This window comes from Agelaius tricolor, unplaced genomic scaffold, assembly GCF_023055355.1.
Source record: "Agelaius tricolor isolate 1412-34295 unplaced genomic scaffold, bAgeTri1.0.p SCAF_15, whole genome shotgun sequence".
In the NCBI taxonomy this organism is placed as follows: domain Eukaryota; kingdom Metazoa; phylum Chordata; class Aves; order Passeriformes; family Icteridae; genus Agelaius; species Agelaius tricolor.
Genome location: NW_027269275.1, coordinates 3,338,649 through 3,361,639, shown reverse-complemented (window position 1 = coordinate 3,361,639; position 22,991 = coordinate 3,338,649). Strand labels below are relative to the sequence as shown.

The following is a 22,991-nucleotide window of genomic DNA, read 5'->3' as shown; positions in this document are numbered from 1 at the left end:
CCTTCAAAGGCTGATGACTCCAATCACACTTCACTGTTAATTACTGTGGTGCTTTAGCCATAGTATTGTCCAGTTTGGAGCTCTTGCCAAAACCACAGCATCACTGCCACTCACTTGCCCCCTTCCCCTCCAGCTGGAAGCTGCTCACCCACCCACCTCAGGACTAACAATATGATTCCCCTACAACTCCCCTCAACTCCTCATTTGTGAACTTTCAAGCCTTTGGAGCAGAATATCCTTCAAAAGTCATCCCATTGCTTTCTTTAGTGCTCCCACTAGAACCACAGTGCCACTTCCTTCCCCTGCCCCTCCCAATGGAAGTACAAAAGGCAAAGATCATGGGTTGAGACAGGAATGATTTTCTGGAAACAGCAATGAGATAAGAAAACGAACAGCAAGAAAATTAAGAGCAAAAGGTCAAAGAAAAGATTTACATGGGAAACCCTTGACAATAACCAAACACCCAAAGGGGACCATTCTGCCCAGCACGTTTCTCTGCAGGAAGGAACCCCTTTCTCCAAAGCAGGAGAGTCCCTTCCCCAGCCCCAGCCCTGGCATGAGCTGGGAACAACAGAACAACACCTGGGTGCTGGCTGTGCCCCTCCCAGACACTGCAGGGAATCAGCCCTGTCCTGGCCAGCACCAGGACACCCAGCAGAAGGCAGCCAAACAAACCAGCCACAGCCTGGAAGGTACTGCTTAAACCCAGCAGGGGAGCTTCTCACCACCAACAGTATGACTACACAAATGTATTTAATTCACATAATTTGTGCACAAACCCTTACATAAAATCCCTTGACCGTGGCCTCCCAGCAAAGTTTTGATCTCACTAGACAGCAAACAACTTACTCATAACAAAACATTTACTACCCTAATGCTAAGAGGATTAGGCAGTGCAATCTAATTCTACATTTTTCTGCAATTTGCAAATTGACAATACTTAGATGATGAGATATGTGGTCTTGAGGAAGAAAACAAATTGGCATTTGCTACAGTTGCAATCTGTAACATATTAATGCTCTCATTTAATCAATGCAGAACTAAGAAATACTACACTTTAAGGCATGTCCAAATTGATTTCATACTCAGTTGTCCTTTCACATGCAAGACAAATTCATTAGATAAAACAACCCTAGAAATCTACACCTCCCATATAAAAGCACTGTATAATGAGACCTCTTTTTGTCAGTTTAATGAATACACTGTGTTGTCTACAGTGATAAAAATCTAAAACATATTGATACACAATGGTAGAATTTTCTTCTCTTCTTCAACATGGAGAGTCTTTGTCCTAATGAACTGATTTGGCTATCCAATATGAAAGGAGGAATTCATTGCAAAATTTTAAACAGTTAGGTGCATTGCTTAAACTGTCCATCATTTACCTCAATTGACTCTGAGGATGAAAAAAAACCCTGCCAACACAGTGAGCAAAGGTTTATTCAACAGTGATTTAAAGTATATGGTACATTACTGTTCAACCCTACTGGTTAAAAATACATTTTCTGCATGGTGAGTCACATCCTCTCAAAGCATTTTTACAAGGGCTACATAACTGGCATGATTAGATGAAAGAAAATCCTGCACATTTGAAGAGTGGATCCATGAATTAGGGAAAAAACCTGCAAACACAGAACTGGCCTCTATTAGCAAATAGAAATATGAATTTCTAGAATAGAAAGCACTAGAAATCTTTAGAAATCTGCCTTCCATGCTTCAGCCCTCTGGGGCAAGTGAGCAATCCCGTCCTGTAGGATTCCTGGGAGCTGCCAACAGAGCTGACCTGAGGGCAGTTCCCAGGAGCAGCACCAGGACATGGGCCAGGTCCCCAGGTCCCCTGTCTTAATCCCTGTCCCAGGCTGGTCCCTCCATGTCCCTCTGCTGAGCAGGGAACTTTCCAAGTGCCACTGGCCTCAGTTCCACAGCCTGCAGCAACAGACCAGCTTTGCTGAAGGGCAACATCCCTGGCTACATCAGAGAGCTACACAGAAACCAATGGAAACCAGGAAAGAATTCACCCCTACAGATTCTATCATCAGGATAGGATCAAGCTTAGCTATTGCTAGCATGACAAAAATAACTTCAGGGCGATCCTCAGGGCACAGAAATAAACCACAACCACAGCAGTCATTTTGTCTCAAATGACTATTTATGACAGTAGAAAAATTAACCAAATAGCTTAAGTAATAATGTTCCAGAAGAAGTTCAAAAGGTTCAAAAAGTAAGGCAGGGAAACAACATCACTAGGGCAAGAAAAACACAGCTTCTGACAGAAGCAGATGTACAGCCTGCAAAGAGAGCAAGATTCACCCTTTTCAGGAAATTAGACATTATTTTCATTATTATCCATCATGAAACACCCCCCATGCCCCCCACCCTCACTGGGCCAGGTCAGCCTAGGAGAAAAAAAGACATATGGAAGCAAGAGAAACACAAAACAGTCCTAGCAAGAAAATAGATCTTGGCCAGGAAGCCAGAACACAAAACAAACAGGAGATCAGACATAAAATAGAGCATCATGGCCAGGGCAGAGCCTGGCTGGGCTGAGCACTGAGAGCCAGCAAGGCACAGCCACAAGCAGGCAGGAGGGAGCATCTGAAGGAACACATTGCTCTGGGTGTAATCCTCCTGGAAACAATCAATACATCTGAAATATATCTTTCTATAAAGGAAACATTTGCTACAGGAGAGGTGGAGAAGCAGGAAAGTTGAATTTGATTTGGGTCTATATTGAAAACAAATATAAAATGGACTGATTTATACAGTCAGTTACAAAATTCTGAGACAAGCTGAGTTTAAAAGGGAGCTCACCCCCTCCTCCAGACCCCCAGTTACCCCCTGCACATGAACCAAGCAGGAGCTCACCAGAGCCACCACAGCCCAGGAGAAGACACAAACAGAACCAGGGAGATCAAGAAAGACTGGAGTGGCAAGTGGTTTGAAGGCATGGTCTCTGTCAGAAGAGGGGAGTTGATCCAACAACAAAATCAGTGCATGCTCTCCCATACTGTGAGCCTGGGAGGTGTCAGCACCCAGCACATCCCTGTGGCTGTCCTGAGCAGCCAGGACCCTGCCAGGGGGCTCAGAGACCCTGGCACAGAGCCCAAAATGCCCCTGTGGGTTTGATTATGACCCATAGAGCAAACTACCAACTTTGGATGAAGATCTGCAAGCCATGACAAATTCAATAGAAAGATTGTGAATTTATCACAAACTGAAATAGTAGATTCTGGGGTTTTTAGAATGGGGGTTCAGGGGGGCAAGATGGAGGAATCTGGGTGTGTCCAGCCTTTCTCCTTCTTCTTCTGCTGTGCTGGTGGCACTCACAGATTGGTTTAGAGTAGAAGCTCAGTGTCTAACACAGGTGATGGGTATTGGGAAGTAATTGTAAATATTGTACAGGTAGTTTTTAGTACAAAGACATAACCCTGCCCTGGGGGCAGGCAGAGTGCCTGGAACTGTCCTGCTGGATGGACCTGGCAGGGCAGGAGAAAGAATTTTATAGATAAGGAACAATGAACAACCTTGAGACTGAGAAATGAAGAGCCCTGAGTGCTTCTTCAAGCACTGGGCTGGGAAAAGAGACTTTGAACAATCTCAGGGTCACTGTGAGCAGCCAGAGATCCCAACAGGGAGGGGAAGGTACCAACCACACCTGTCCAAGGCAGCAAAATGAATGACCCAGTGCCAGGGGGTGGAGAGGGATGAACATGTGCCAAGTGCCAAAGAGAAATGTCTGCTGCCAGCTGGAAATCCCTGCTAGGAATGGAGAAGCACTCCTGGAGCACACAGGGAGCACGCTCAGCACTAACTGAGAAGCCAATGCTTAAACATCATTTAGTCTTGTAGGAGACACTCATTTAAAATCTCAAATGAAGTGCTGAATGGAGTGGCTTCCCAGCTTAATGTTGACTAGTGAATGGGCTACTAATTAAACTCTTTAAACAGAGTTTAGGGGAATTCAGGTAAAAAAGGGGGTTTTGGTAGTTCAAACAGACTGTTGTACAGCATTCCAATAAAGAATTGCTGGTGAAGTTAATAACTGTATTGTATGTGGAGGTGTATCAGATAAAACTGGAGATATGGCTCCACACAGATTTTGGAGTCCATCTGTATGCAGACCATCTACTTGGAAAAAGCAGACAACAGAACTCAGAGTGCTTGTAACAGCAGAGAGGACACCAAACACTAGTTCAAAGTGACCTGTGTGTATTGTGGAACACTTCATATTGAACTCAGTGGGCAGCAAAAGATGTCTAAATGCCTGGCACCTTGTTCCCAATATCCCTGACAGAACCATGAAACTCCCCTTTAGGATACAGAGGGGAGAGCTAAGTAATTATGAAATCAGATTCCAGATTTCAGATCACTTGACACAAAGAAACAATCCCAGCACAAAACATGCTCAGATTACACAAATGAGTGCCCAGACTTGCAGCCAGTTCTGCGCCCAACCATCCTCACTGTAGAATCAACATGCTGCTGACACAGGAGGATGGAAATAAATAGTGAGGTGTCTGGGAGTCAGTGATCAACATCTCAGCACAACTGCTAATTTTAACAGGCCTTTTAATGAGGGCAGTCTGTTTCTTTTTGCCATACACTTGAGCTAAAACCAGAAAATTATCTTGAAAAAATATCATAACAGAAAAGACAGTTGTGTTTCATTAAAAATTGAGGCCATCATGCTCACATCCCAGAGCAGGCTGTGATGTATTTCTATTTACTGCCCTTTCAAAACACTGCATGCAGGAAGACATTTTTACGTCACTGGTAGCCAAACTTCATAAAAAGACAGCTAAGAACACTAAAAGCTCACATCTAGACAGAGAAATGATTATTCCTTTTTCTTCTGATTTGTGAATTTATTTTACACCTATAATGTAACAATTTTTCTGTGCATTACCAGAATCCATAATATCTAGATTAATAATGTGCAAGGAACTCAGTAAGAGAAAAAGGCTACTCTTAAAGATTAATTTTTCTTCAATCTGAAAATCAAATATTCCAATCACAAAAGTGAAAATGGATGTATGAGGATGGGTCTATTTGGTTTTAAATAGCTACAGTATAAACACAGACAAAAAGAAAATTTGGATTAACTTAGATGAAAGAGAGATTTCAAAAAAAAAAACCCGACTGTACTTCAAGTCTTCAAAAACATGTATCAAAACTTCTTTGGAAATAAAATATTTGGCATCTGATCTGCCATTCAACATCCTTTCGTCAAGAAAAAACATAATTTAATTTGCAATGTAAAATGAATTCAACATAACCACGTAACAATTAATGTACAAAAAAGCTGTGTCACTTACTGGCTGATCCCCTCAAAGGAAGCTTCTTTGGAGACATTTCCACTGTCAGTATTAACACCACGCTGGGAGGAAAGAGATTAAAAAGGACTGTGATTCTGAGCCAAACACATGTCTTGAAAATTGAAATCATGGGGAGAACCTGATTGCAGTAAGTATTTGGGAAATCTTGCACATAAGTTTACCTGAATCACTATAAATAAAAAACCCCTGACTGTTTGTTCAAACACAGCCCAATATAAGAAATAATCAGTTCCATAGGAGAGCAGCACAGAACTCAGGTCAGGATGTGCTGCATAGGAAACAGAAAAGCTTGGATTTCTAATGCCCTTGCATCTTGAGAGGGAGGTGTGAGACCTATACTATAATTATACAGGGCACAAGAATAAAAAATAGCAAAGCTTCTTCTAAAGTAATTTAATATTAAAATAAATGATTATGGCCTGCCTTGGCAATTTAAATTTGCTTTGTCACTATTTCAATTTGCTTGCTGCTCCCCTCCAGCTTTCCATTCAAGCAAGCAGCATAAGCAAGAGTATTTTGGCTGCTAGCCAGCAGATGAACACTTCTGACATGTGCCTGGGGAGCCCTGCAGAGCAGCAGCTCTGGAACCAGACCACAGGAGGAGAGGACCAGGGTTCCATTCAGCAGCAGACAGAGAACAGCTCTTCCTTTCTCTGAATGCTTCTTCATGGCAGTGGGAGGAATGTGAAAGCACCACAGCACCCTCCCCTCAGCCAAAATGATGTGAAAATTCCTGATTACAACAGGATGCTCCCAGAGTGATAACTACTCAACAACTCCATGTGAAGAAATGCACAATAAGAAGCACAAGATAGTCAAACATTCCATTTCTCTCATTTCTCTTAAAGAACATGAAATTAAGCCATAGGGTTATCTTTTAAGAGTGTACAAATATAAGTGAAAGAAAGACTGAAAACTATTTAGGGCCTCTGTTCTTAACTGTTCTTTAGGGCCATGTACCTTCCTAAGGAGGGATTTTTTTGCTATGGTTTCTGCCTGGTCTCTATCATGGGAAAACAAGAAATCCAGGAGCTGCCACTGCATCTGCTGTAAGGGAAAGCTCAGAGTCAGCAAATAATTTTTATAAATATTAGAGACAATAAAACAGATAGTAGGAGTTTACAAAACACCTGTAAAGCAGGGGAGCAGCTGGGAGGTGATGGGAAGGAGACACTTACAGCCTTCACCTCCATTCATTCATGCTTGCTCCCAAGAAATAAGCAAGCACCATTCAAAATTAGCAAGCATTTGATATTGCCTCACTCCTCCCAGAACAGAAGCTGTTCTTATTAAACCACTCTATGCAAAAAAAAAAGTTCCCTGAACCTTTGTGGAATTCCCACAGAAAGGCCCAAAGCTGCTCATGACATGACCAGAACAGCATGAAAGGAAAAGGGGGTTTGGAGTCAGAGTGGGGAGGGTGGAGGCCCTCGTGGTTGATAGGCTTGTGGTGTTTTACCAGAAAACCAAAACAGCTTTTGGCAGACAGAATGCAGATGGGATAAGGCCAGAGGCTACAAATCTTGAAACCATGGAGGGGCCAGAAAACTAGATTGTAAACTGGTATCCTTTTTGAAGAAATGTAGTATTTTCCAATATGACTTACCAAAGTGAGAAGTACAGCAGGTTTCTTCGAAGCCAATACACTGGAAAGCTAAAAAGAGGGTTTAGATTACTGTTATTTGTCTTTTCTTTTTCTTCCACATAACACATTGATACCAATTTCATCAATATTCACTGTATATAAAGTAAATGAGCTGCAAAGACAAAAATGTTCCTCTGATACCTTTCAGATATTGTAGTATTACCTGAGATATGCAACAAGAGACAGCAGAATACAAAATATTGACAGTGATCAAGTTCATTGTCTCCTTTAAAGACATAAATACCAACTATAATAATGTCTATTGTCATCATTAGGAAAGCATAACATAGGAGCCAAGCTGTAATGTCACACAGAAATAAGGAACACCAAGGTGCTCTATCCTGCACATACATTTGCACTGATATTATTGTGGTACAATGTGCTAAATGCTTACTGTTATTTTCACTGGCTCACTTTTACTGACCAATCCTTTTATTAGGCTCCTTCAGTCTCCCTCAAACATTCACAAACTGAGAACAGAATCACTGGGCTTGTAGAGTGCTGGGCTTTCAGAGCAGCTGCAGATGGGAAGGGTGGGTGCTGAATTACACTTATCTAGAGGCAATGAACACATGACAGAGCTGCATGGAGCAATAGTCTATCCACTTTAAAACACCTTAATAGCACACTACTAATATTAATAAAAGAAAGAATATGGCAGTAAAGCTCAAAAATATCAACTCTACCCTTTATTTTTTTTTGTTTCTTAATTCCATGAAATATCAGGATAACATACTTACACATGTTGGTCATTCATTGATGTAAAGCTATTCTGTAAAAAAGGCCCCTGGTGTTCTGATGGTGGAAAACAAATTCCTTGGCAAAAAAGCCAAAAGCTGAAGGAACCACTGAGAGCTGAACAGTTATGCTGCAAGCTTCAACAGCTTCCCACTTCAATACATGCAGTCCAGGCCAAAAGCAGCCTTAATTTTTAAATTTATTTACTGGTCCACATAAAAAGCTCCTTTTCCCATCAATGAAGTTTTTAAGCAGGAAAAAAGCAGAGAATAGAACTGCAATGAAGACATTTGTTGACAGAAAGTGACCCAAACCAACTAAGGTGAATGTGATTTTTAAAAATGTGATTTTAAAAAATAAAACATTTATTTTCCACTTGCAATTTTCACCATCTGACAGATGAGCACTGGAGCACCTGGACACAACAAGACTCCAACTCACATATGGCAAAAATCCACCTCTCCACAGCTCCCTCCACTCCCAGCTCCTGACACACAGATCAAACCCTACTTTGTTGCTGGACTCATTAGGAAAATTAAATGAAATCTCCTCACAGCTGATGAGAACAAAACTTGTGGTCTAGAGAGTCAGAATTACTGTTCTATGGGAACAGAAGAATCAGAGGAGTCTTCTTCAAGCTGCTCTCCATGAAAGTCACACACAGAGCTTGGCAGGAATATTGTCCTCACCTGCTGAGCCTTCCTAGCACAGAAACCACTGCTGGCCAGGTGCACCAGTGCCCAAACATCTGCTCAGAAATTCAATCAGAAACCTAACTAAGCAAGGCACACCTGCACCCAGAAATGTGAATATATTTGCTTATTCAAGTCATAGGATGATTCTGTAGAAAATAAGAGTAAGGCACGCAGCCTTTGCCAGGATTTCATCTCCTGGGAAGCTGAGAAGCCTCAGAGAAAAAACAGCATTATCTCATTTGCTTCTCCCTGTTTTGCTGCTTTGGAATGTGGCTGGAGATCATTTACCAAGAGGTGCATGTTTGATTGGTTCCATGTGAATTGTTTTTACTGAATGACCAATCACCATCAGCTGGGTTGCACTCTGAGGAGTCAGTCACTCTGAGGGTTTTTATTATTCATTCTTGTCAAGCCTTCTGTCTGTATCCTTCTCTTTCTTTAGTATAGTTTAGTATAGCATTCTTTTAATATAATATAATATAATAAAATAATAAATCAGCCTTCTGAGAACATGGAGTCAGATTCTCATCTCTCACCTCATCTTGGGGACCTCACAAACACCACTCCTTTCCCAACAGCTTTTTAGAGGCATAAAATAAATGTAGGCTCCCCAGTCCAAGCTAGGACATGGAACCTCCTTGACAGCAATCTCCACAAATCTCCAAGGCATTCCAAAAAATGGATTTAGCAACATGTTTCAGTTGGATAAAGCCAAACACTGACAGGTCTCATCATGCACAGAACATGTTTATGAGACTGTCTTTGGATTAAGAACTATGTTCAGATCAAAAGAGCAGTCTTAAAAAAATTTACAAGTGCTTTGTAAGATAAAAGGACATTTTCCTGTAAGAGGGGAGGGAGAGAAGATCCCAATAAGTCAGGAGAAGGGGACTAAAATTAAGCAAAGTCATTGCCACTCATTGATTTTGTATTCACAGAAAAAAATATTCAGAGCCACAGACAACTCACCTCAGTCACATAGTAGGCTTCATCCACAGCATATTTGTTCTTGAAAAATTCAGGGGGATGAATCCTTTGGAAAACAATAAAAAGAAATATTTGGGTTTAGCTTTGCTCTTACATTTAATAAGGCCACAGAGAAAGAAATAATATTCTCTACTATCACAACAATAGCATCAGATACAAGGGATGTTTTACTAATCTTATCTTTATTTCTCAAAACAGGAGATTACACAGAAAGTTGCACAGCTTCAAAATTCAGTGTGCTTTAAGCTAGTCCATGCTGATAGCCCACTCTCCTCAGAACAAAAGTGTTTTTTCCCATTCTATGCAAGACAGTTTTGTTAGGGACTTTTGCCGTGCCACTTATGTGCAACTTTATAACTCACCAAACTTTGGAAGGATGTGGAAATAACAAAAGACCAGCCTGCCCTGTGTTACATTCAAAGAGTGAATAAACATTCATTTTTCACCCTGGTAACCATCTAGCAGGCTGAGGGCTATTAGGACATGGGCTCTGCTGCCTCTATTCCTCAGGACACCAGAGATCCACTCCTCTAACCCAACAGAATGGGCAACTTTACAGGTCCACATTCAAAATTAAATCTCTTCTACTCTCTTCTCCTGATATCCAGCCAGAGACATTTTTGTAAAGGCAAGAAGAACATGAAGGATCTGCTTGCAGTCAGTCCCTGCCGGGCTCTCCTGCTGTCTTTTGTACATTTGCTCATTCCTTCACTGTATGGTAGCAGCCAGTTCTTCAGGAGACTTTAATCTCTGATTAAAATCTCCATGTCCCCAACACTGAAATAAATACAACCTCTATAATCCTGAAAATGTGATCTCAAGATAATAAAATCACCCAGCTGATACCCTTCCACAAAAATAAAAACATTTCTTTACTTTCAGGGTAAAGAAAATGGGAGGATAAAACCCATGGCTGGTGCTGAAGCTTGGAGGATCCTGTGCATTTTGCTTCCTGAGTGCCAGTGGGAGAGCAAGAGGTGTGGGCAGGACCAAAGCTTCAGCCATGGAAACATTACACAACAAGAGCACAAAACCATCTGGGCAGAGAATAAATGAGGCTGGAGGCCACAGGGCATTTCTGACCCTTGCAGGGAGGACCATCAGAAGTGGTGGGGCAGACAGCACCTTGAGGAGCTGCTCCACACCACAGGCACCTGCCAGAGCTGCTGGCAGTGCCAGGAGGCTGCAGCACTGCCTTATGCCCATTTTTTATCTTGTCTGCTTCTTTATCATTTACATTTCTTCATGCTCCAAACAGTACTGGGTTGTGACATGAACAACATGAAACCATTTATGGTGTTCTCAAGCAGAAAATCACAGATTTTTAAAAATTTATTATCTGTGAAAGTACTACTCAAAAGTAACACAAAACTATCTTATTTTATGTTCCCTTTCGCAATACTCCTTGTGTAGAGTCTTTATATCAGTGATGGAGATTCCAAAGCAATTATCATTTATCTTTTCTCCCTGGCTTATCTCACAGAAAATTAGAAAAACCCCACTATATCCTCTTATCTTTACATACCCTCTGTATTATAGTAGCCTTACCTCCAACTTTTGCATACTCTGTTTCTTCTACAGGCATCTCCTTATTCTTCCTTCATTCCTCACACACTGAAGTATTTCAACAATCCAGAACCATGATGAACAGATTTAGCACCTTTTGGTTTGGTACTCTTTTACAGTTTTAACCAGTTGGTTTGGTTCTCTTTTACAGTTTTAACCAATTCATCTGGTATCAGAAGAATCCCAACTGTAAAACCAGCTCACGTATGGCCACTGGTAATTTATGGTAACATATGCTCTTTAGAGCAATACATCCAAAGCACCTTTTAATAATTAGCAGCATTGTTTAAATCAAAGAACTGTTTATTGTAAAGTAAATGTTTCATAGAAATATACCCACAAGTGTGCTGGATTTTATTGACTTCATTTAAAGCAGTTAAAGTACGAATAGATCTCATTTTCCATCACTCCAATAAGAAAATTTCTTTCCTTTCACAAGCTCTTTCTCCACTTTTTTGTTCTTGTTGTTGCTAGTTGGCTCCTATAATTGTGTAGCCTACAGCACACAGCTACTAATCCAATTCTTCAGTTCTGGTTAATATTAATCCTTTCCAGCTTTAATCCCTCCAACATCTCTTTTCATCTACACTGTGACTCTTTTGAGGAACAAACATAGCTCATCGTTCTTTCAAGGCTGAATTTTTCTCTAAGAGAAAGAGAACAGCAGCTTCCCACAATCCTCCATCCTCTCCCTCAGTTGTTAAACTAGGTCACGTTTGAGATCCTTTTGCCTTCATCACACCTGATGACAAGCTGCCCTGATTCCTAGATGTGCACCTCCCTGCTCATCTTCCTCTTGCTAGCTCACTCTGAAGTCAGCAGGACTTAGCACAAAGTTGAGACTTCTCAGACTTCTCAGCTCCTCTCTGAAGCACTCACAGCTCTGCCTCCCTTTTTTTATACAGTCATTTAGCACCTCCAACTAGATGGAAAAATAAATTCATATACACATCCCACAAACCCATCCCACAGGAGCCACAATGCTCCAGTGATGAAGCTGCCTCTCCCACTGGGAAGATTTCTAAGACCAACTCTGTTGCAGAACCACAGAGGTGCAAGGAAAAAGTGAACATGAAGTCTGTATTAGAGCCAAAAAATTCTGTGCTGTCACATATAGAACAGCAGTATAGAAAGCAACCAGAGGTCAGGGAGAAGGAGAAGCAAAGCAGGCCAAGGGAGGCAGTTCTGGCCCTCTGCCCCTCAGGTGAGACCCCATCTGCAGAGCTGCCTCCAGCCCTGGGGAGGACCTGGAGCTGCTCAGAGAGCCCAGAGGAGGCTCCAGGAGGAGCAGAGGGATGGAGCAGCTCTGCTGCAGGAAAGGCTGGCACAGCTGCCATTGTTCACCTGGAGAAGGAAGCCTCAGGGTGACCTCAATGTGACCTTCCAGTACCTGAAGGAGCTGACAGGAAAGGTGGAGAGAGACTATTTACAAGGCCTGGCTTGCCAGGATAAGGAGAAATGGGTTCAAACTGACAGAAGGAGGGTTATGGGATACTGGGAAGAAATTCCCCGCTGTGAGGGTGGGCAGGCCCTGGCCCAGGGTGCCCAGAGCAGCTGTGGCTGTCCTGGATCCCTGGCAGTGTCCCAGGCCAGGCTGGATGGGGCTCTAAGCACCCTGGGACAGTGGAAGGTGCCCCTGCCCATGGTGGGAGGCTGGACCTCGATGGCCTTTAAGGTCCTATCCAACCCAGGGCATTCTGTCATTCTGTCATCCTCAATGGTACCTTTCCATATTCTCTCTAGTCTCTTCCACTTTTCCCCCAGTTTAGTGGGGCTCAATAAAAGATAATTATGCACAACATGGTTGTTACTGTAAAAAGTACTGGTGCAGAGTTCCTGAGCAGATACAGGGCTCAGTACCCATTTTTATCCAATCTGCATGCAAAACAGGCTAAAGCTAGCACTGATCACCATTGCCACAGGCTATCTTCCATGAAATGCTCACTTGGCATAATGAAAATCAGAAGTTTCATTCAGTTATCATCATTTCAAGTGCATCTGATCCTTCCCAGGAATGAGGGGTACTTCTCTCCACAAATGACTCTCAAGAAGCTAGAGTAAGTTAACTGGTTACAACTTTTAGGTTGGGCTTTGTCATTTGTAATGTTGCTATGGGCTGCCAGTTTTAGAATTCTGATTAATCACTGCAGAGACTATGTGCAAAAAACCCCACAGCAAGCCATAAATTAATTAGAAGGATTGCCCAAGCAGAAGATATGATCCCAGATATTATTGAATCATGCCTATTTACCTATAAAAAATAAACCCCAACCCTTGTGTGAACAGATGTGAACAGAAGCAATGACCTAATTTTTATAGGCATCAGGAAGGGGCTTGGGGTGTGCAAAATTGTTGAGATTCCCTGACAACACAACTTGGCAAAAACCCACAGAGAATAATGCATATCAGCCCTAAAAAGGCTCAGGATCCTTTCCCTATAGTTTTATAACTCCAGCCAAGCAAATACCAGTGTTAATAGAATTGTCAGTAGTTAACTTCCAGAATAACAGGAGTTTTCATGTTCTCTTACAGTGGAAATAAGCAACTCCAAACTCCTGGGACATGCCCATGTACACATGGCCAAGCATCTAAGCAAAAATCTGGCATCTCAGAGTTCATGGCCATCAGAAAGAAAATGTAAGAGTCCTGCACTGATACTGATTTACATTAATATGACCCCAGTTTTTCTCATCTTCAGCCACAAAAACCCCTAAAGAAGAGACTTCTCTAGTTCATCACTTACAATTCATCCCAATTTCTGGTGAAAAAGCTTAAGTTATTCTGAGTTAAATATTCAGCTGTTTACCTTCTGCTGATGCTTGCCATGAAACTTCTCTCTCTGCCACGTTTTCCTGCCCCACCTAGATCACCTACTTGGTTTCTTACTCTCAGGAGGATTGGGAAATGCTGAGGATGGCCTAAAGATGTGAACCTGTATTTTCAGATGATTTAATTCTTATGCACTGCCTTATTTTAACAGCTAGGGTTTTATTTAAACACCAAATATTGGAGATTCATCCCTCAATGATAACAAGTGACAATTTTATTTTAAGCAAAATGCTACTCAAACAATGGGAAAAAAGAGGTGGAGGAGCAGCAGCAAAACTTTCACTGCAAAAATCCAGTGTGAAACATTAAATCAGAGAGTAAATTAATACCTTACAATAACTACTTCATTTCTCTAACACACATTTATCAAACACAAAAACCACCAGCAAAAGTGTAAGGGAGCATAATATTAAAAATGAGTAATCACAGATCCCAGTCAGTTATTCATCTTGGTGAAAAAAAACCCCAGTTTATTCTAAACTTTTCCATTTGGTTTAATTAAATTCACACAGTACATGATGGCATGTTTAAAAACCAAGATACTTCATCAAATCACAACCAAATCACACCAATTCAGATTTTGCCAGACCACATTATTAGGACTGGCTCCACTTTGATGTGATCCTGAAATTGGAACTGGAAACTGACTCCTCTGTTTATCCATCAGTTAAGAGAAACAGCTCTGACAGTTCTGGAGATCTATAAATACACCAAAAATTTACTTGACAGCTTTCACATATTTGGACAAAATTCCAATCACAATTTATTTGCAGCAGTTTATCAACCACGTTGTGTTTCCACTTTAAACTGAATAAAAACTTGGTCTCATTGTCTAAAAACATTTTAAACCTCTTGTTCATTACATTGCACAAGAATTCATAACACAAATCTTAAGAGATCTGTACAAATTTGACATTACTGTAAGAATTCCATTAAGCAACATTTCTTTGTATGCTAAAAGACTCTGGAGCAATACCCTTGTAATATCAACATGATAAAAAGTGTTCTAGTTTTCAGAACCATATTCAGAAGAGAGGTAAAATGAGATGGATCTAAATCACAAATGCCAAAGAAAAGCTGTGAACAGAATTTATAATAGCTGATAGCTATTCCTGAAAGAAACACTTCTAAGCCACTTGCTAATATATTTGCAGCCTAATTACTGATATACATTTTTATGTATGTGCTTTCATTTGCATCTAAACATTCATCCAAATTTCAATATGTTTAACATTTATTCCTAAAGGTTGCTTGGTATTTCTATGTTTCAATGCTTCTAGGACAGATTTTCAGTTTTTAGCTTTTAGAGTAGATCAGCTCTAAAATGAAATTCAGCTTTTCCTGAAGTAGCCCAATTTAGCTTTTCTTCAACATTTCAGTTGGAATTCCTAGCTCAGGATTAGTTATCTTACTGCATAGCCTAGAATGTAGAATATTCCTGTAGGAAAACAATATTCCAAATAGTATGTTCACTGTGAATATTAAACAAATTACACACCTTTCATGTTAAGATTTGAATTGTGTCAGAGAATTCCTTAAGTCCTCACATCTGGCCTTGTCTGTGTTTTGCAGCTATTCTGGAAGAGGGGTGCCTTACTCCAAAGTTACATATAAAACAAAGCAATAGGTGCAGCCTACCATAAGCACCAATGTGATTGAACTGCTCTTCTGCAAAATGAAATATTAATTTAAAATCAAAGGGCACAGACAACAAAGCAGTTTCCTGTCTTGCTGACCACACATGCTATCAGTGAATGTATATTAGGGCAAATAATGGAAATTGCCTACAATCACTGTATCTGGCTTTATCAAGAAAAAACAAAACAAAACAAAACACAAAACCTCCAACCAATCGGCAAAACTCAACAATTTAATGTATTTTTTGAAAAGGAGCTGTAGGAATCTCAAAATAACCAGTCAACAACCATTTTGAAGAACTCCTCCTATGTCAGGGAGGAAGACAGCAAGCACTGACAGAAAGCAGCATGCCATGCTGAAGACTCCCACTATTCAAATACAGATCCACGAGTTTTATTGTCTTTAGGAGCCACAGCTCCTGGTAGATACCAGAAAGTGATGTTTTCACAAGCAGTAATTAAAAGTAAGGATTAACACAGTTGGAACGATAACAGAATAGACCAATAACAAAGATTTCTACACAATAATGTTCAGGGTACAGTACTCTTCTCATAGGTTCTACAAGTTTTAGTGCCTAAAATACAGAAAAAATTGTCCAAGCTTGTATCATAAAATCAGGAGAGGATGATTCTTGATGCAGTGAGACAGAAAGGCTAAAACTAGTGAACTTCACATGAAAGCTTTCTGCTTCTTCCATTCAACCCTGACTTTCATATTCAGAGTAACAGATATAAAACACCACTTTATGGCAAAATCACTTTGTCTTGAGCAAATTAAATGCCTACATTATCCTGCAGATAGCACCTGTACAAGGCACTGCAGCACACACACACATGGCATGAAATACATTACATTTTTCCTCACTTAAAGGAGGGAAAGCACATGCACAAGGAGAAAATTAGACAAGCACAATCTTCAGCACTTGAAGTTCTACACAGTCAACAACTCATTTCTCAGTCCTTGCTAGAATGAGCTCAAAGCAGAGTATAAATTTCAGAGAGACTGCAAACACAGAGTAACAACCTTGGCAAAATTTAAAGCAGAAGAATAGAAATACATCAGAATATGTAGAGCTGAAAGAGGAAAAGGGACGCAAAAGCAATGTTTTAATGCTGTCAGGGATTCACCAATAAACTCCCTTCTCATTATAATATCATCAAGTTAACAGATGGTAAAGCATTAACCAAACAAGAGGGTGTCAAGAACTGCTAGGAAGAACAACACAGCACACTTTAAAAGACACCAGCAGATGTTCCTGATTTTGTCCAAAAAAGTGCCATCACCTTTATATCCAAAAGGAATTTCACTATCTCAAACAAGAAGATTAAAAAGCATCAAGCTAGATTTATAACAAAACAGCACTAATGGGCTTGCTGGTGTCACAGACAGCCTCCAACAATGTTCTGAGTACCTGAATGGTGCTCCCTTTCCACAGCTCTCAGGATTACTGCTACACTCTTTGAAAGACAAAACCACCTGCACACATGGAAACTCAGACTCCCTTTGATACAGTCTGCAGTAAGGTGGATTCTGAGAAAAGAATGAGTTTAGAAGAAATCAAGATGAAGATGAGAACTCAAGGGCAGCAAGCAGGATTGTAAGTGAAGGCCCATGTGTCTGGGGGCAGAAGAGCAGAGCCCACGAGCATGCAGCTGGCACAAGGGGCTGGGTGTGTGACACTGGAATTGCCAGTGCCACACACACCATGCAGAACCAGGGTAACCAGGGGCACCAGTACAGCCCATTGGACTCAGGAAATCAGGAATCAAGTATTGAGGAGAATCTCACAGTAAGTCCTAGCACAAGCCAAACACTGACCCCCTATTCCATCTGCTTCAAGTATCCAGTCTCACTGCTCCTGCTCAGCTCTCAAGATTACTGCTTTCCACAGCTCTCAGGATTACTGCTACACTCTTTGAAAGACAAAACTACCTGCACACATGGAAACAGACTCCCTTTGATACAGCCTGCAGTAAGATGGATTCTGAGAAAAGAATGATTTTAGAAGAAATCAAGATTAAGATGACAGCTCAGGGGAAGCAAGCAGGATTGTAAGTGAAGGCCCATGTGTCTGAGGGGCAGAAGAGCAGAGCCCATGAGCATGCAGCTGGCACAAGGGGCTGGGTGTGTGACACTGGAATTGCCAGTGCCACACACACCATGCAGAACCAGGGTAACCAGGGGCACCAGTACAGCCCATTGGACTCAGGAAATCAGGAATCAAGTATTGAGGAGAATCTCACAGTAAGTCCTAGCACAAGCCAGACACTGACCCCCTATTTCATCTGCTTCAAGTATCCAGAATCACTGCTGCTGCTCAGCTATTCCCACCACAGGCTTTTCTAAAAGATGAACAGTTCTTTAGGCTTTCTATAAATTCTACCTTAAGCAGCAGTGTCTCAATTAGACATTTAAGAGATAACTACCAAGAGCTACCCATCAAAAACACAGGAAACTTGCAATTGGTAACCTTTGCTTTATTCCTCTCTGCAAATAAAATTCTTCCTTGGAGTCAAGGGCTCTGTACAGAAAGAACTGTGACTAAGGAAATGTTTATACACCGAAATCCCTGAAAGATTTCTTGTAGCATTAAACTGATGACATATACTCATTAGAAAGCTCTCTTCTCAAAAAAAGAGCATGAGAATTATAGTGATTAAGGTATTAAGTGTAATTTCTAGGTCACTATATGCAGTAAGTGTTTCACTCAAACACTGGTGTCAATTCACACTTTTTAACAAAGGAGGTTATACAGCAAATCTGCCTATAGCAGATGTTCTGCTTGTACTTTGGAAAAACATCAGTTTTGAGGAGGAGAGAGACACAAGCAGTATTTAATATCCCACACATAAAAGCACCACAGCAAGCTCTGCAATGTCAGTAGCATGTCTCACAGCTCCCATATTAATCACTAACAGAGCAAGACAAAGCAGCACTGATTTTTACAGCAGCATTAGATGACCTGAACAGCTTTGAAGGAAAGTGATGATGTGTAACATTCCCACTTCACAACTTGTAAGGAAAGCCAAACCACAACAAAATTAAATGAACTTGACACAACTCCTCAAGGGGCACAAAGAAAAGACAGAACCTACCCTTGCACACAGTGCTGTATCCACGATGTCACACTGGCCCTGCCACACAAAGCAGCATCTGGTGTCCCCCAGGGCTGGGGCTGTGACCACCTGCTCTGACTGCCAGAGCTCCAGTAACTCCAGTTTTACAGCAGTAAAACACATCCTGCCTGCTCTGCACTCACATTTAACTTTTAAGAAGCGTTAATATTAATGATACACTTCCCTAGCATATTTTAGCAGATCAGTTGGGTTTGTTTTTCCTTTTTTTGTTTCTCAAGAGAGGCCACACTCTTTCAGAGAGTCCTTCCTGAGCATACAGACAGGTCACAGGGAATAAAAAACCTAAGGAAAACAAATAACATCAAGAGCTAAGAATGTGGTATTTCAGAAGTGCAAGAACACAGGAACCACTGTAGGTATTTCACTTGAGGTTTTTCTCACTGAAGTGCCTTCCCAAATGCAGGGCAACAAGGAGCAGAGCTCTGCCCTCAGGCCAGGCAGTGGCACAGCAGAAGGCAGGGTGGAGGTGCAGAGCCTTGCTGGCAAACCCCCATGGACACTTGTTTTGCTGCAGCTCACCTTCCTAGCAGCAGCAGCCAAGGCCTTGTAGAAAAAACACACGGCATGCCTGATAGAAAAAGAAAAACTTGGCTTCTCTGATATTTCAAAATGTTATCAGGAGTTTCTATCGCTGAACTCAGTACTCCTGGTAGCACATTACATAAAGTATAAAATAAGAAATGCCTGGTGGGGGTTATCAGCCACACCACTGAAATGAGACGTGCTATCTCAGTCTGTGGTTTGAAGCCGCACCCGGATATTAAAAACTCTGGTGCAGCACCACCCAACAGATTTGCTTAGTGCTGGCTTTTTTCTCAAAATGCCTGAATCAAAAAGAGGAGAGGAAAAAGAAGTACTTTAATGCTTACAAAACCACCAAATGGAGCATTCCCTTAAAGGTAGAGCAAATGGAGCATTCCCTTAAAGGTAGAGATGGCCAATCAATGGACTGATACAAATCACTATTATGGTTTCAAGCCTTCTCAACAAGAAACTTAAGTTGTTTAAGAAAGTGGTAAGAAAGCAAAGCTTTATAAAAATAAGTACTGAAGTAAAAGTCATAAAAACAATACACATTCATCCCAGACCAAGCAAGGTTGTGGACAATGAGAATACTGGGACAATGACAAAACTGAGTATTTGAGAAGTCTGAGCATTTGAGCAGTGCTTTTAGAGAAAACAATTGTCAGGAAAGTGGCAAGAGCAATCCAGGCATTGATAATTCTGAAAAAGTAATTTTTATCCACAGAGAGATCGGGCAGCTAGCACATGGCAATCTCATGAGGCTTAACAAGACCAAGTGGTAGAGGTGCCTCTGTGTTGGGGCAAGCCTCAGATCAATCCAGGCTGGGAATGAACAGGAGCAGCCCCGGGAGAGCCCTGGGGGAGCTGCGGGGCAGAGCCGGCCCTGCCCGAGAGCTGCAGGCCCAAAGCCGGCCCTGGGCTGGGCCCGGGGGCAGCAGGGGAGGGGATTCTGCCCCTCTGCCCCTCAGTGATTCCCCACCTGCAGAGCTGCCCCAGCCTGGGCCAGCTCAGGAGGGACCTGGAGCTGCTCAGAGAGCCCAGAGGAGGCTCCAGGATGGGCAGAGGGATGGGAGAACTGGGATTGTTCAGCCTGGAAAAGAGAAGTTTCAGGGTGACGTTTCAGTGAAAAAGAAGGAGGAAGAAAGTCCATTTTTAAGAGCCTGGAGTGACAGGACAAGGGGGAGGGAGTAGCTTCAAGCTAAAATAGAGCAGGTTTAGATTACATATTAGAAATATATTTTTCCCTGTGAAGGTGCTGAGTTCCTGGCCCAGGGTGCCCAGAGAAGCTGGGGCTGCCCTCTGGATCCCTGGCAGTGTCCCAGGCCAGGCTGGATATCCCTGAGCAACCAGGGATAGTGGAAGGTGTCCCTGCCCATGGTGGGAGGCTGGAACTTGATCATCTTTAAAGTCCCTTCCAACCCAGGCCATTCCATGATTCTATGAAATACAATAATAAATGAATAGGGGACAAGGAATGGAAATCACAATGCAGGGAGAGAACTGGAATCATGGAAAATAAGCACCCTGGGGGATTGCACAAGTAAGTCTTGTCAATCAAAAGCAACCAGCTTTATCGTGCAGTTTTGAAAGGATCAGATCAAGGGCAAAGCACCAGATGTACTACATGAATAACAGTAAAATATTTGACAAAAAAAAACTCTCTCAAGACTGCTACTCTCCAAAATCAAGTCAAATTGGCTTGGACAGAAACACTACAATGTAACCTGAAACCCAATGCTAGTGAAAATAACAAAACGGAAAAGCCTAAAGCAGAAAATAAAAACAAATAAATAGATAAAAAGATGAGCGTTCCCCAGGCTGGGAAACCCTCCAAGTGCCACACTGAAAAGTGCTGTGTCAATTTAGACTCATGTTCCCAGAAGTTAAAGCAATAAACAGAAATGGACTGCAAGTCTTGATTAGTGGGATACTGCAGAGATTGAAATTAGTTCTGACACTACTCAGAAACAGAAGCAGAACTGAGTTTGTTTGAGCGCCACAGAGAACCTTTCCAGATGGTAACAAACTTGGCAGATAAGTTGCAATGCCAATTGCTACAAAACAGTAATAAGATGATCAAAAGTGATTAAAACCTGGGTTTTTTAAACAGCAAAATAAAGATTCAGTGGGTACTGGGAAGGGACAAACTGCAGTAAAGGATCAAACTGAGAGACACAGAAAAAGAAAAGCATATTTCATTTTAGAGAAAAAATTATAATTAAAAATAGCAGGAGATGGCAGATCAGTTCTCAAGGTGAAACCAAAAAACACAGATCTGGAGCAGGCTATGAAGAAGACCTGTATGCTCCACATTAATAAAACTTCTTCATTGCTGAAGAATGTGCATCAAGAAGAGCAGTCAAGGTAATCTGGAGTTCATTCCCTATACCCTGCACACACACTTCACTCCCTTTCCAAAGAGCTGTCCCTCCTGTCAGCTTCCCTTCTACAGACCTTGTCCTCTGCTTGCCAGAGCAAGGGTAATTCATGCAGTCTCTATCACCACCATGCAGGCAAACATACCATGCTGTGCACAGTTTAATACTCACAATTATTCAAAATACAAATGCCACAGAATCTCACCAATCTCCATGTAAAAGAAGAGATCAAGAAATCAATTTCTTAGCTTTCAATTTTCATAGTCCCAAAAAGTCTATAAGAAAAAAAAGGTGAAAGCCCACACAGACTGAGAGGCCACTTTCTTGTACTGATCTGATCCTTTCTAACATGAGATCCCTTCCCTTCTTGTACCTGATCCTTTCAAAAGTGTTAAAGGGACAAAAAAGCAAACAAAAAACCCCCAACCATATATTTCTGCAGTCTTACAAAAGGCAGTAAAAGACTCAGTTTTGCTGATGTCAGTCAAGTGTAATCATCCAAACCAAAGGTTGATTTTGGTTGTAACCTATTTGAAATTTATGACAATGTTTTAAAGAGCTTCCTTGTTAGGTCACTGACAAATAACTAACATTTGCAAAGCAGTTCATGTGCTTTATTACAGCTGCAAGTGCTAATCCAAGGTTCAACTTTGAACACACAGATAGCTTTCCATCAAATTCATAGAACAACATTACTTACAGTGAGTGAATTTAAAGCTGCAACTTAGTGACTGCAACTAAAGTCAGATTAAAGCTGCAATGCCTACCAGTCATCCAGCAGAGCTTCAGAGAAAACACAAGAAATTGCAGCAAATAAATTGGGCACCACAGCACCATTTTATTTTTCTGAACCATTAATAATTTCATATGAGTTTCTAAAGTTAGAGTGGGAAAGGGTTAAATACTTTTTGTCTTCCATTAAAAACACTCTATGTGGCAAGGCTATTAAGTCATTTTGGCATGCTCTCCACATAAAGCAGCTGCTGTACAGTATGTTTTACTTTATAAAGTATCTTTAATCAGCACACTGACTAGGTCTGTCATTTATAATTAAGGAGGTAAATGGCAGGTGCAGCATTAATTAGCAAAACTGAAGTCTTTGTGAAGGCATGCAGCCATACCAACTCAATGCTTTCTAGGAACAGGAATGATGGCTAACAGCTTTGTTGCACTGGAAACTTGATTAGGTTAGACTGTGCCAAGAAAGAGGGACATTTCCAAAACATTTACACTTCTGAAGCCTTTACAATCCTATATTACCATATTCATTTCTAAAACTCTTACTTCTAAAGCTAAAAACAGAATATTCAGGAGCAGAAAAGCCACCCACTAAGCTCAGAGTCTGTGTTTCTGCCTTACAAATGACAGAGGGACAGGGGCAGAGCTACAGGTCAAGAGACAGGCAAAGTGCTTCTCTCACTTGAAAAGGTTTTTCCAGCCAGCAACCAAGAAATTGGCTGGCCCAACATCTGGCCAAATGGCCACACCCATAATTTAAAACCAGAGCAGTGTTTTTG

At 41.4% G+C, this 22,991-nt stretch overlaps 1 protein-coding gene across 3 annotated transcripts in view; it reads right to left on the bottom strand.

The window, feature by feature from the left end:
- PEPD (peptidase D) overlaps nucleotides 1-22,991 on the bottom strand; it is a 209,693-nt gene that overhangs the window by 122,368 nt on the left and 64,334 nt on the right. For all 3 annotated transcript variants that reach the window (XM_071440236.1, XM_071440233.1, XM_071440234.1), the window contains 3 exons: nucleotides 9,384-9,447; nucleotides 6,943-6,990; nucleotides 5,316-5,377 (listed from right to left, as the gene is read on the bottom strand). In XM_071440236.1, coding sequence (XP_071296337.1) covers nucleotides 5,316-5,377; nucleotides 6,943-6,990; nucleotides 9,384-9,447 — 174 coding nt within the window. The remainder of the gene's footprint in view (nucleotides 1-5,315; nucleotides 5,378-6,942; nucleotides 6,991-9,383; nucleotides 9,448-22,991) is intronic.